We start from the raw sequence: 15,950 nt of genomic DNA, 5'->3' as shown, positions 1-15,950 counted from the left end.
CCAGTGTAGTAGGTTTCCTGTGTCAAGTGAAAGCTATTATTACACTGCAGAGCAGGGACTAGGGTAAGGATAATACCAAAATGATTCAGAGGTGCCAGACTTGCAGATCCGAAGAAACTAAAACCATGAGGTGAACCAGCAAAATTCATGTCATTTATGAAAGAAAAAAAAGAAACTTTCCGCCACTGCAGGCTGTAACAGCAACAAAGAAAGAGACAAGAGTAAATGCTCTCAGCCAGTTACCATGCAAGAGAAATAGATCACCCCTTCTCGGGATCACCACTGAAAGGAAAAAAAGGTAGGTACAACTAACAGTGAAAGACTAAACTGCATTTAAAAAAAGGCAAGGGGAGATTTCAGGATTATATGGATTTTTCTCCTTGTTAATTTACTCCCACATCTATTTATCATCAACATTTTTGGTCCAGGCTGTAGGCAATGAAAGCAGCCTGGTGAGGTGGGAGCTATGTATTAGAAAACCCAAGCAAGCAACCTCTGATTGTGTCTGCCTAACACGGACAGCCCCACGGCTGCAGCGGGGCTGAGAGAGAGAACCGTCACAGCTGGCACCCTATGAACATTAAACTCACGGCGTTCACTTGCTTTTTTAGTTTCCCTGTGATCCCAAATAATTGAAAAAAGCCAATGCCTAGACAAAAGCCATGAAGATGTTACAAGGCCAGCTAACTTAAACAATCCAAATAAACGAGGCTTGTTTTATGGCAGACATTTATGTGCATATATCCTGCTTTCCTCTGAAAACTCCACACAAAGGATCAACATCTGGTGACCAGAGTAACTTCAGCAGTGATACAAGCAAAATATGAGCAAAGGAAAGGTGGAGTATGTCACCGGCTTTGGTAATATCCTTTTAAGCAGTTATCAACTATAATCCAATATTACATTGATTACAGAAAGTTTAACTGTTTGTATTAGCAGAATCAAATTCTGGAGAAAGAAACCTAAGGGAACTTTTTTCCCTAGCTTTACAGAGGAATGAAGGATCCAAGACATACACTTCTCTACTTCAGTTCTTGATGCCTATTTAATTTACACTAAATTTCTCCCTCCGTGTTCTCTTTCTCATCTTTTGGGCTTCTGTTTGAGGTGTCAGAGTACATTACATGAAACAGCTTGAGATTCAAGACCTCAGACCTGCTAGTAGTGAAAAGTAGTAAAAAGATACCATAATACAACACAAAACTTAGAGGTTACAACTTTGTAACAAAGAAATAGCAACAGCGTGTCTTCTTTGAAGCTCTCTCTTAACTTGACAAAAACAAGGCCCCCAGACAGGCTGCAGTGTGAGATGCACCGTTCACACACGTCTGCAAGTGCCAAATTAGACGTACTTTCCATTAAAGAAGCACAATCCAAACACCAGCAAGTAATTGCACTCTTCAGTGGATAAATACCAATCTATAATGAATTGCTAGTCTAAAAGGAGGGGGGAGAAGGAAGGGCCTAGAAGTTAATGACCTCTTACTTTCGATCTCTTTGTAGAAGGAGCTGGTAACGGGCAATCAGCCCTTACCACAACTACAAGGTTGAGGCAGCCTACAAATGCCACGGCAGCAGCTTCTTGCAGATGCCCGCGAAGCTGTTAGCACCCAGCCTGCAGGCCACCCCTGGCTGTACACTGCTTTCCCGTACCTGTGGGGTTCATGCACACCTCTGAGATTATTCAAGTTTTTCCAGGAACACTGTATCCTTCCACAATAATGTTTCTTCAAAAAATATTTCCACCTAGCAGTGAGGCAGATTTTTGCCAGTTCCCTCCTTCTGTATCCACTCTTTAACCAAAGCAAGTAAATGAGATGAAGTAAAAGCTGCAGGTAAGTACTGTTTCGTTAGAAAACACTTCCTCCCCCAGATCTGTTCCCAGACAGTGGTGGCTCATAGTTTTAAGCAGGGAACAAAATTAAGAAGCTTTTCCTAATTAGTTCATCTGTGCTGCATTAAATTTGTGCTGGAAGGTTCCCAACATGGTCTGCTGCAATTATTAACAATGAATAGGCATCTCATAAAATACTGACACAAATGGCTTTTTGAAGGGAAATTGGCAGGTTTGGCCACACCTCCCACAATTATAAATGTGAAAAGGTTTTCTGAGGAAAATGATTTTTTTTAAATGAAAGTCTCACAGTATGCACTTTGGTTAACATACAGCAACCTGCAAGTCAGGTTACCGTGAGACATTCCACCTCCAACCAGCCCGGGAAAAATTTTGCTGTCCAGATATACATGTCAAGTAAGTTTTATGCAGATGAATACTGGGAGTCTTGCCTGAAGTCGGGAAGGATGTGACAGGACAAATGACAACAAAAGCACCAACACTCAGGTGTCAGACGAAAAGAACGGCTTTAAGGGAGCCTGGGGGTATGCACAAAGGGAGAGAGAACTCAATTTTTCTCAAGGGGCAAAAGATGATAAGGAGATGATCAGACGAAGAGAACTGCATTGCCAGTCAGAATTGATGGAGCAGAACCCCATGTTTTAATTTGCAGAAAAATCCCTGCTGGCAACATAATGATGTACCTAAAAGCACCAAGCAAGGGCCATGTTTCCAGTTTTTCTTTTCAGTTTGTATGCAAACACCTTATAGATACTGTGAGTCTGTGAACGGGCTGAGACTGTACAGGCACACAAGCAAACATCTCTGCCCCAGACATATAAAAAGATTCACAGCAGTTTCTTTTCCTCAATATGTTAAAGTCTACATCCACAGTTTAAAGATAAAGAGACAGCTTAAATTCACAAGTTACGGAGCTACTTACAAAATAAACTGCTCCAAAGCTTCCATGGCCAATCTCTCGGAGATCTGTGAAGAGCTTTTCTGGATCTTCTTTGAAGAAGAGCTCTGCAATTTCTGGGTCCTTCAGGCTGCCCGCTCGGCTGGTTGATGGCATCCTGCTGGGCAGTTAGCCGACCGACTATCTGGGTTTAAAGTGCTGCCTCAACCCTTGGTTCATCTGTATGAATGGAGCCTCTTCAGCATGGATTACTGCAAGAAAAAGATTGTGATCCTTCGCTGATTATCCTCTTCTCAAAGAGCCAGAAACAAAGCTACAACAGAGCAGCTTCCACTTCTTCCAGAGCAAGCATCCCTACAGCATGAAGCAACACAACCTATCTGCTGGGATAATGTCACAGTCCCCCTGTGACACCAGTAGAGCATTTCTACAGAAAACAAACCAAAATCAAAACACAAAATGAGACATATTCCTTGCTCCAGCATCTGCTCAGTTGCCAGCAGAGTGGTCAATAGAACCTCTCTGACTTACAGCAATAACTCGTTTGTCACTGGTGAGCCCATGTTACCTTGACACCCTCCCTCTGAAGAATTATACCCACTACGTCTTGAAGCATTGTTTGGACTTTGTAAGTGGATGACACAATTGCGTGTGTGTGTATACATATATATGAAAATATATTTTAAATGGTCTTTGCAAGACAAGATATATAGTACAAGTACGATGTGTACGACAGTCCACTGCCATTTACTAATCTGTACTTACATTTTTTTTAACTCAACTGAGTATATTTTTTCCTTCTGCAATTATACTCATTAAGCACCAAGTGACCAATTTTTACTCATTTCAGCACGCACGTGGAGACCTCTCTAAAGCATCCACAGCTAAATAAGTCATGGTCCTTTTTGTTTTTTCCTCTTATCTGAACTCATGATCTCTATTGTAAAGTGCCTCCTCTTCAGAGTTTTATTTGCAACCCCCTTCTTTAAGAGAACAGCATCCAGAACAGGAGATACCCAGTTCTACACACAACGCATGTCTTTCTACTCCACCAGATGCAAACATACATTTTAATTGTGATAGCACATGATACAGCCTTCTACAATAGTCCATTGGCAAACATTTTCTTCAGAGAAACACGCAACTTCAGACCCCACTGGGAATGCATGAAAACCTTTCTGTGTGCACCATGCATTTGCTTTCATTTACTCAAAGTGTCAAAGTCTTGGAATCTATCCAGAAGAAAAGCATACTTTCAAAGTTGTGCTGCAATCCTACTGTATCTTTACAACAGATGAAAATAAACAATGCTTATAAGTAAAATGCACTTTCCCGCCCCCCCCCCCCCCCCCCCCGCCAAAGGAACAGCCTGGCATTGGAATTTCCTCTTAATTACCTGTAAATTGTCACCAATAAAAACTGCGTCACTGGCAAACAGCTAATCACACAGCTCATTTCTTTCCAAAAATCCCTGTCTGGTCAAGGCTTGTGCTTTTTTTATTCATATGTCAAATTTGTTTTTTTTTAAAGAGTTTTATACCTTCACAAGGGAAAAAAGAAAGATGACAAACCTGAGTTTAACCAATGTATCAGAAGGCCCTATCCCTGTCCACTTTTCCTCCTTTTCTGGGTGCTATAAACTCCACCTTTCTCCAAGCCTCTGCACCATCAATGAATCATTTGTTTTCCCCTCCCTGCAGACCAGTTCCTACAAGGATGGAAAAAGACATACTCCTGCATGTTTGTGCTCAGTGGTACTCTTCTCTAGGCAGTTGCAGCATGTGAAAGTGCCAAAGACTGCCTGCTCCTTGTTAGTTCAAATATCTGCCAGCATCGCTACAAGGAGAGCACAATTGTGCGAGAGACAGCCAAGACATACCTAGTTGTAAAGTCTGCAAGAGTCTCCAGTTTTTCTGATGAAGACAGGCGTGGGAGAGAGAACGCAGGGAAGGGAAGCGAAGCAAAATCCAGCATTTTCATAGCTTTCCTCCAAGAAGTCAGCATTCAAAAAGATTTATAACGCAACCCAAAATGTGTTTCCATGATAGCCTGCTCAGGGGCTAAGGAAAAACCGATATTCAAATCCCAGTGGTGGAACAAGTATAAAAACATTTATCTATACACACACACACACACACACAGAAAATACGCAGCTGTTCACAACTTTGCTACACTGCACTCACAAGCATGCACACACACATTTCATATGGATGCAGGATCATTACAGAAGCCTTCGAAGCAGACACGACATTCCCAACAGCCAGTGAAGCTGGGTGAGATGCATAGGAACGGGACTGTGGGATCTCCACCTTCCGTTGCATAACACAGTAACTAATACCATGTGGGAAGGGAAATAATTAGCTTGAATTCAGCCCGTACCTGAAGCACACTGCATTTACGAAGACTGGAAGAAAAGGGTTGGGGTTTTTTTGTTATTTTTCTTTCTTTCAAATAAGCCAACAATATTCCACTTGATTCCAGCTCTAACAAGCACATAACACTGAAAGACAACTGTTTCACATTTACAGCCCCCGACGAAACAATAGACAAAAAGCATCAGTCAGAAAAACGAGAGAAAGGAGCTGGGGGAAGGGTGCTGATAACCAGAGCACACTCAGTATTATTGAAGGAATGTTTCTTGGATCGACGGTAATGATGTCATGTTCCATCTTTTAAGAAGCATCGGATTCTTACAAAAAGGACATTGTTGTTCAAAAGCAACTGCTGCAATCCCAGAATGCCCTTTTCCCTACATCTGTTAGTCAGAGGGGCTAGGCTTGGATAAACCTGCTAATATGGCCAAAAGTCACATGGCCGAGCGAGCGAGCGTGCGTGCGAGAGCCAGAGTGCGGAGAAAAACCCTGTGCGCACACAGCTGAGATGGATTACACATTTCTCCCCCTCTCTACCTACCCCCCATGCCAAACCAGCCACCAGACTCATTCTTGGCATCGTTTCTGAGCATGCCTCTGAAATGCCATCCACCGGCAACACTTTTTACCACTGCTAAAACTCTTACCAGGCTCACTAACAATACAGAAGTGGTACGGGACTGGCTACTGCTCTGCCAGACTTCGAACAGCAAATGAGAGCAGAACTCATCTGTTGTGACACACCTTAAAATACAGCTTTTCCCCTTTTAATCCTAAGAGCATGGAGACAAATTTAATTATCTTTATTCTTGGAAATAATTGCTGCTTTGAAATGCATGAGAATAAAAACATTCAGTATTAAAACCTATTTAACAGAATAGTCAAACACATACATGACATTACACTTATCATTTTATCTGCTTAGATGGAACAACAAAAATGCATTAATGTAAATTCCAGCCATAAGAAAGCTTTACATAGTCTCGCTTAATAAAGCGCTCCCATTTTTTATGGATGCTGCAATATTAAATTCCCTCAGTCTTCTTTTACCCAGACAACATGCGCTGCCTGCCAAAGCCTGACAGTGCCAGCAGCCAAGATGCTCTGCCTCCTGCCTTGCAATAATGACACCTGAACACTTTGGGGAAACAGAACTGAAGTTAGGAGAAGTGGCACACAACATGGTTATTGCATTATTTTAGATGTATTAAAAATACAGAGGAGTCTTAAAGATTAAAAAAAACCCTGCAACTAAACTGTGCTGAAAATTAAATCATATACCAGCAGGCAGCTGGTTTTCTAAACTACAGTCAAGTTGCACTTACGTATTTTACATTCTTCCACCACTGCAGACTCTTTACTACAGGTTTTTTTGGATCAGTGCAGCTACACTGTTAAACACAATTGTTCCCAGTGGATGGGACTGATCAGCTTACCTTAGACAGCTCAGATCAGGTGGCCAGATCCTGACCGTGGCCAAGGGACTGGCACTGCAAACAGGATACAGCACCTCTGACTGTGCCTGCCTTCGCCGGCTGAAGAGGCAGCCTACCTACAAGCCACCCTGCAGGCTGCTAAAATTAGATAAAATGAATTCCACATTTTTTCCCAGTTGTCACTCATACAAAAAGATAATATCGCATTGCATAAAGACAACTACTGCTACTTAGCTCAGTTCCACTCACAACCAACAAGGTGATGTAGGAATATAAGAAAGATTCGAAATAAACTAAGGAATGTTCAAAGCACAAGACTGGACCAACTATTTCCATACAGTAGGCTGAACTAACTACACTTAGTGGCCACCATTAGTAGTGTTGACGACACTGACTACAGGCCAAAATGTTTTATCAAATTACTTTCATCTGAACAACAAGCAGTTAGTAGAAACCGCACGCATGCATCCACAAAAGTCTATGAATCAATAAGGTGGTACGTTCCCTGTAATTACGGCTATATTAAACGTACACACACACACCTTGAACCACTGACATAAGGAAGCTGAAGATGAGGATGGGATAAGACCTGTTCTCTTCTGAGTTCTCTGCCTCCCTGCCATGTCATCTCAAGCTGAAGTAAGACCCGCCCCTGTGACTAACATCCCCTGGGATCCTGCAGAGCAGAACAAGCAAAGCTCTGAATGGTCAGCTGCCATATTTATAAGTGCATATTTAAGCGTTATGCTACAGAGACCTCACAGAAATTATAATTTGTCCACGCTACACTAAAATATGTGATGGCCGTCACCGTCACAGATAACTGTCTTCATTGCCTTTCCTGCAAAGGGGAAGCGAACCTACTCACTGAGATTTCCATCTATCCATCATACTATTTCTCAGATTCGCATTCAGAACAATTCAGTGAGTGACAGTGACTAGAAGGTATTTGGTTACACTAACCATGAGATTCATCAAAGCATTTGTAGATCCTTAAGATGGTTCAAAAACGTGCACAAACCAAATTACAACACGGGCTTGCCTGTAGATTATTAGCATTAAAAATCAGTACGCTTTGCCTGTACAAATGAAGTTTCAAGGAATCAACACATTCAACATGCTTCGACATCCATATTATAACCAGAGTTAAACAAATACCATATGAGCACAAAATGGAAACAACAAACAGATTTATGCATCCATCATCCTGTGTCTCTCTCCCTTTCACCAGGTACCACAAGGCATGCTATGTGGACTCCTAGGATGGCTAATAAGGTCTACAGGAATGCTGTCCTCCATTACTAATTATAAACAAAAAATTCTTTGCTGTTTGAGACATAAATCTTGTTTCAATGTCATACTCATCTGCTATATGACCCACTTAGCACAGTAAAATCCATAAAAACTTATTGTTTAGTATCAAGTGTAGCCACACTATGTATTTTTCCCCTAATAGAAAATACACGACAATTAAAAAACCCAAATAAACAAATCAGGAGACCAGTTATAGCACTTATGATCTTTAGAGCTGCACACTCCAACAGAAAAGACTATAAAGTGAATATTCAACACAAAAAACTACTGGCCTTTGCAGGTCTTCTCACTCAAAGTCAGAGCAGGAATAAAACCACGAACAAAAAAAACCCACCACCAAAAAATAACAGCCCACCACAACATAACTTCATTTGGAAACTGCTATTCAGATATTTTTTTTAAAGCATCTGCATTGCATGCAGTGCAAACAGTTGCTAAATTTTAGTGTCATTTCCTCTGGCAGGATCTAATGCAAGAGCATCAAATAGATGGGGAATGAGTGTCACCATGCAACTGTCAAAAAAGGGAAAAGGGATTTTCTCTTACTTGCATATGGGTCAGATCCGGGGAGTGTATGAAGCTGAGATTTAAATTATCCTCTCAACACACTATTAAAAATTTCCTGAATGGCTTCCAGCTGACACTGAAAATTTCCACCACTATCATAAATATGGTAAGCTGGAACTATTGAAAGAACTGACTTGTAGGGCTTTTTTTCTCGTACTTGCAATTATACCTGCAGTGAGTTAGATGGTAAGAATGCTTAAAGAATGATTAGATGGTAAGAATGCTTAAAATACCAACTTTTATAAAATTCTGTACAGCATTGAATGCTTGACCTAAAAGCACAACTTTTTTCAAAGTAGCAGACAAATCACTCCTCATTTTTGACAGACTCTGAATAAAAGTTTGTAAGGTAAAATAAAGTAAGCAAAAATACAGAATGAAAGTTGCTGCTTGTATGCAAATGTGAAGTAGTCGCTATTCCATGCATTTTCAGAAAAAAAAAAGTTTTCTAGCATACAAACCAAAAATATCAGCACATATGAACTGTTTGTTTATAAACCACGCAGAGGAAACCTCAGCTGAACTTTCCGTATGATATAATATTGCCTGTTGGGCAGAGGAAGCTTCTTGTCTGACATGTATTTGAGACATTGAAGAGGCTCTCCCAGCACAACATACAACTGCGTACCCAGGCACGTCACCACTTCATCAAGAGGACACCGCCGAGCACAGGAGGCTGAACTCCGGCTGGTACATAACAGAGTAAAATACCTGATCCGTAACACTGCTAAACACCACCACAACGTACAGGAGGAGAGAACAATGTGAACAGCATGTGCATCATCCCAGTAGAAATAAAAAAAAAAATTACTCATTTTACTCTGAAATGTACTCTCTTCAGGCAAAACTGGTATTCTGCAATACCAGTGTATTCACTTCATGCAACAAGAGTATGTTGCAATACCCACTCCTCAAACCCGTGGGGATGTAAGCGTGATGATTTGAGTCTAAGCTGGTGTCAGAAGCAGAAGGGCTGTATAGCTGGTGGGGACGTATCAGAAATGATGATGAAGTCCCAGCATCAGAAAAAATGAATACTCATCCTATCAGGCAGTGTTGATATATGTGACTTTAGGAATGATGCTACCCCCTTAACTTATTTTGAAATCTGTGTATAGAGCAGTCTTTAAAATTTTAGCATGATGAATTCTATGCATGGAATTACCTTACCTGGAAAGATAAAGAGCAGACAGAAATTACCTACTATATGTCCCATCACTTTATTTGCTGTTCACCAAAAGCCAGAGGTGAGCCAGCCTGCTGTGGTGGGTCCTTTCTATAAGGGCACTGACAGAAGAAGTCCTGTTGGCTTATCTGTAGTTCAGGGGCTCTGCAGCCAGTGCAATACTGCCAGACTCGGGATCACATTCTATTCCTCCCTCTGCACATCTCAGCAAACATAGGGACACATGTTCATCAGGTTCTTCATTCTTGATCACTGCACCCAATTTTTCCTTCCAGCAGACTTCTCAAAACTATATACCATCATTTTTTATTGCTTTCCAATTTAAAAAAAAAAATATGCCCTGGCAACCCACCAAGTGCTGTGGATGTTCCTTAAAACCTCTTTTAACGTAGGCTCTGGTCCACCCCATCGACTCTTTTTTTTCCTGTTCTGACAAAAGCAGAGCAACTCTCAAGTGCCTTAACATGCACTGCACACATGGAGGACGAGTTACTCTCTGCTCACAGCAGAAGGTGGCCGTTTCCTTGAACAGCTAAAAACCAGCTTCCTGTCCATGTTCAATTACACCACAGCAGATGGTACATGAAGACAGTTGTATTCTAGGTGACTATCACAATGGAAAGTCTATCAGCATCTCCAAGCCTCTTGAAACGGCAATTTTAGTCACTTGATGCATGTGAAACCACATACCACAGACTACTTACGTACTTGGGTAAGCCTCTCCCACCAAGCTAACAACATGTTACTTTTTCTCCTCCTAGTTCTGCAATTTGGAAATCTTCCTAGAGTGGCAATTAAGGAAGAAAAAAAAAGATATAACCCAGAAATGAAACAAGAAAAACCTGGAGATACAGCAAGTGGCATTTAGCTTCTCCCATGCCCTGCAAAAGGAGCAAGAGGCACTCAGGAACATCGCCCTCTGAATCCTACTAACTTTCTTTTACTACTTAGTGGCAAGCTGCAGCTCAGACCATAAAATGCTAAGTAATGAATTTAAAGAATAAATTGCTTTTCTCTTAACTATCTTAAAATCATTCTTTTTGGTACATTTGTTCTCTACACTGGCTCCACTAGGACTATCTGCCATTAAAAAAAAAACACAGAGGTGCAGGTGAATGGCATTTTACAAGAGATTGTTAGAAAAATGTTTAATATTCAGAAAAAAATCCAAAATGCTGTCACAAAACTGGTTAAAAAAAATGAACGACCCTGAAATAGTGCCAACGACAAGCAGAACAAAAGACACCTGGAATGGGTTGAGAAAACTGGACTGTGGAAGGTAGCTGCAGACCACGGAAAGCCCCACCAAGACACTGCTCTTTTCTATATTGCATTTCAGTCTCAAGCTTATGTACGCAAGATGCTCCTCTGCTTTCTGCCAGTCCCCAGGGGAAGGGAAAAAGACAAGACTGCCCTGTTTTCAAGTCAGGAGCCGCTTCTGCTGCCAAAGCCTGAAGCAGGTGAGACATTACAGCCATGCTGGACACTTGCATAACTTGTGTTATGACAGTAAGGAGCAATTCATGTGGTCTACGACCCTGCATATACATGTGTAACAACTGTACTGCTCACAGCAAATGAACAGAGATCCTCCACAGAAGTGTGAAGCAAAGAATGGTCATCAAATGCTGTCCCGTCTATATCATGCATACTCATGTATTTCATGTAATCATCCATGTATTTCTAGAAGGAATAGATTATAAGGATAAGATGAATCCACACCTGGATATTATGGTGAATTCTGGCAGCTTTTTGTCTGTGTGAGCACTTACATTCAAACAGGCTTTTCTTCCCCAACACAGTAAATTCTTCATCTGACAACAAGCAAGCCTACCATTCCAGTAAGATTCCTTTTTCAATTTCTTTTAAAAATGTTTCTGAGGAATGGTTCTATCCTGGAAAAACCTCTTTGCAGATTTTTTTTCTTTCTTTCTTGATTCTCTACCTGTGTTGGGGTTTTTTTTTGTTGTATTATACTTCTTCACAGAATAGCCTCAGGAAGACAATTTTGAGTACTGCTCGCATTCCTCTTATACATCATGCACTTGTAGACTCTGTGACTTGCTTTGATTTCCTCTCAAGATTCTGACACTAAAATGTCCATCATCAACTCCCTGAATTACTTACCCCAGCACACTTTCTGATCCCGCTGAGCTTGGATGTTTACCTTCCAGGAATGTCACCAGCAAAAGGGTTAGAAAGCTAAGTTTCCCAAACCTCCATTAACAAACCCAGGATCTGTGTTTCTGGGTGGGGCTGGGTATAAATATTTGTTAGGATGATCCACACCAGCAGTAAAGCCAACAGTGCAACAATTGTCCTGCGCTTTCCATTTAAAACAAAATGGAAAGAGTTTTCTGTATTTCTGATTATTTCGACAGTCTTTCAAGTTTTCTCAGTAGTTGAAATTGGGTAAAAGCTTGTGAAACAGATATGCTGAACAAACTAAATTATTTTGACAAGTTACTCATGCCAGTTATAAACAGACACAAATATACCTAATACTACTAGTACTCCTGAAAATACTAGTTTTTGTCAATGGGCAATTTTTGCAACATCACGCACCCAAGAAACACCAAATCTACCACTGACTCTACCACTTAAATAACACAAATAAAAGACATTACTGGTACAGTTGAAAGAAACAATGCCAAAAATCATCCTGTATTTTCTCTCCTATTTAAAACAAAACATGCCATGGGATCAAAAGTTAGTCCTACAGATTAACTAAGAATAGCAATAGCTAGCATTCATTTCTTGAAGACCGATGTCATGAAAGTTCAAAAAGTGCTAACCATACCCTGACATATTCAACACTAACATCTCCTGAATGTCTTTGCTTGCGATAGTTCTGGTACATTTATTAAGAAGGTCAGCTCTAAATTTAGTAATTCCTTAGGCTAGCAAAGCTATGAGGAAGGCAACTGGAAAAAATGAAATCTTCTGTCCCCCTTCTTTTGCAATTCATTAAGTTCACGGTCATTGCTAACTCTTCTCCTTTGCTATGTAAAGCATCACATTAATACACATTCTGTGGCTGTATCACCTACAGACAACCCTCTGTGGGCCCATCTCTTGGACGGAACAGTGTACATTGTAATGATTCTAGTGCAGGTGATGCTGTCCTGGCAGCCCACTGGCCAGGAAGAGGTTAGCAAGTGGCCAGCTGATGAGAGTCAATTAAGTCTAGAGGCAAAAGTACTGGGGAAACTCCAACTGCCCATAAAAAAAAAAAAAAAAAAAAAAAAAAAATCAGTCAGATATCCTAATGGGACTTGAATTTAAGGAAACCTTTTCTTGACCCCTAAGCAATTTTGCCCCAGAATAACAAATACAGTAAACATAAGGAAATTAGTGATTTTGGATTCAGCATAATAACTCAGAAATAAGCTACTAAAGCTTACAATATAGATAATTACCCTTGAGAAAAGAAGTAATTAAAAAGTAGCAGTATCACACACAGTTTTAGAAAGGAGGCCTGCAAGGAAGTAATTCAAAGTCTTTCTGACCAGTAAGTAAAAAAAAACAACACAACAAAACCAAAAGAAAATGTTTAAATTGGATTTGCAATTAAATTCACTGGAGTGCAGAAGAACGCTGGGATGGATGCCCACCCAGCCAGAGGCTATGTCCAACCACCCCAGCCCACAGGTCACTCTTATTTGAGCGGTATGAACCTGGTGAAACTGAAGCCTGTAGGAAGGACCTAAGGTAGAAAATAAAGTCAAATAAAACCAGAAAAAATACAGGAGAAAACTGGAAGACTCTGTGGGAATAGTCTTAAAAGACCAAACTGTGACAGCGAGAAGCCTCAGATGGTTGCCCAGCCTGATCCACTACTGGGCTGCAAAAAAGCCACACAGGAGAATGAGGGTACAGGGAAAGATGGTAAATTATGCGCACAAAGATGACTATGCATAAGGTATGGTGCTGCCACAGACCACGCATGAAGAAAGCTGGTCCTTCAATAAACTTGTAAATTAAACATTACTGACCTATGGAACTGCCCTAAAAGTCTGATGAAGCTCCAGAGTGACGTATACTTTTGTCACAACTGCTGTCCCCTTCCAACAGCCGCCGATCCAGAGACACTCTCCACAATAGCTGCAACCAAACTGAACAGAAGAATCAACTGAACTAATAATTAGTGGAAGGAACATGCTAATCACTTGGTGACCGTGATACACTATGAACTAATAAGCCAAACATTTATGCACTAGACTGTATGTCATTAAGATAACAGAACAACTCAAAAGAATATTCAAAAAGAAGTGGGCAAAGTCTTGATACAAAATTATGGTGAGTATTAATTAGTCATAGGTGGAGAACAGAAGCATTACCTCTGAACTGATACAAAACTGAAAAAAGCAAGAGGTCAGGTATATAATTACACATTTTGGGCAAGCGAAAAGACCCTTGCCACTAGTGTGACCACAGATACTGTGCAGATCCTGCATAGTATTTGCATTTAAGATCTGGAACAGGAGGGCAAGGTACATGACAAGTTTTATTTAGGGCAGTTGGCAGTACCAGAAAGTAGACAGGAACCTTAAAAAATGACATGAATGAGCAACAAGGCAGGAGGTGAAATGTCAAAAAGTAAAGAACCGTCAAGCACATATCTAGTCTTCAACTAAACTCAGGAGCTGAGCCTTATGCAGACAGCTCAAAGAAAATAACTGGAAAATCATGCAAAGACAACGTCACACTTTTTAAGCCAAAACAAAAAAAAAAAAAACAACCACAAAGAATCAATTAGGAAAGTAAGATAGAATTTCTGACAATACATTAAGGTAGTCTCTACCATGGTCTGCTCCTAGCTATTATTCTTCACTCACATCTAGCAATGAAGTAAAAGTACAATACAAAAAGGTCTCAGAAATAGGAAATAGTAGATGTCCAAGATGACAAACTAAGCTTGAAGAGAAAAGCTGTAAGAGTTAAAAATCATATATAAGAAGGCCATGTCAAGTGCTCAGATTTCAAGAACAAGGAGAGAGTCCAGAAAATTTAAGAGCAGCATAACAGTGAAGGAATTCAACCAATCAAGCTATAAAGAGCAAAATTAACCTGCAGAAATTACTGCAGGGTACAAAGCCCAAGAGATATAAACATTGCTTTTTAAACTAGACATTTACACGAGTAAGAACATCCACACAGATAGGTTAGCTAAGGTATCCCTGAATGCTCCTGGCACCTCTTCTGAAGCATCCAGTTGTTATCAACTGCTAGAAACTGCAGATAGGACCAGACAGGCAACGTGTCAGAATCCGGATGACAATTTTTATATTGCTATTGTTCTAGGGTCAAACAAGCATCATCAAAACACACCTTGTTATGGAAAAGGTCAATTTTGTTTAACACAGAAGTTTGTAAAATATATGACTACCATCATAAACAGAAAAAAGATTTATTGAAATGCTGCACAGAAATAATGAGCATGTATGTGACGGACCTTCCTCACCAGGCAAATGCAGAAATGCCATTTCAGAACAGATCACCAGTGAAAGATTATTCTGTTCTTTAGGAGTGACCAACTTAACAGAGCACACAAAAAGTTGTTAGCAGTACGCAAGGGTATACAGCTGCTTATGGAAGTTTGTAACTGAAAACAGGTTCAAAAAGGGGTTCAAACATACTTCAGCATCAAAAGAGTTTAAAACCCTTTACAACTGTTAAATCTGTTGTACCAGATTATCTGTACCCATAAATGGAGTACCTTTACTGAGCAATTATTTCACACATTTCTAGAGCCCGTGAGCACCTCCTTTTCTGCTGGAATTCCTCAAAGTCATGGCAATTTGTCATCCAGTTTTACTCCAGCTTAGGTTGAGTATTTATTTTTCCTGTCTCCACATGACTGAGAAGAACGATTTTTTAAAACAGAACACAGCAAAGTGATGAGTCAAACAACCAAAAGCAAACAACAAATCGAAAACCACCTTTTTCACTATTTTACCTACTTGAAGAAATGCTTCTCTAGTGGGTTCTGCAAGGTCTAGATTACTTCTCTTTATGCCTTTCACTTAGAACAAAAAATACCTTTCAGTATGTATTAAGATAACAAGCATACCCTTTTAATTTGATGATTTTTATCTGCTTTTATGGGTAAAATGATTATTTTAATTAATATACAAAACAATTTAGGTAGAGTGGATCAGATACAGAACATGTCTCAATTGGATAGTTAAGATCATAGAACTGAAGGTCCTAATAAGTCCTGTTCCTGCTACTGTAGGCAACTATATAATAGAATCCAATTATCAAATAATAACCAACTCCTGAGAACTTCTCAAAGCCACTACTCTGATTACATGGCTGC

General features: G+C 40.2%; 1 protein-coding gene across 3 annotated transcripts in view; it reads right to left on the bottom strand.

Annotated features, from left to right (window-relative positions):
- Nucleotides 1–15,950, bottom strand: part of TAOK1 (TAO kinase 1) — a 73,853-nt gene that overhangs the window by 39,399 nt on the left and 18,504 nt on the right. For 2 of the 3 annotated variants that reach the window (XM_040616672.1, XM_040616688.1), the window contains one exon: nt 2,778–3,004. In XM_040616672.1, the coding sequence (XP_040472606.1) occupies nt 2,778–2,909 (132 nt within the window). In that variant the 5' untranslated portion in view covers nt 2,910–3,004. Of the gene's footprint in view, nt 1–2,777; nt 3,005–4,632; nt 4,812–15,950 lie in introns of those variants that run through there. The other variant, XM_040616680.1, reaches the window with a different exon arrangement.

Source organism: Falco naumanni, chromosome 1 (assembly GCF_017639655.2).
Source record: "Falco naumanni isolate bFalNau1 chromosome 1, bFalNau1.pat, whole genome shotgun sequence".
NCBI lineage: Eukaryota > Metazoa > Chordata > Aves > Falconiformes > Falconidae > Falco > Falco naumanni.
This window is presented reverse-complemented; position numbering and strand designations above follow the sequence as displayed.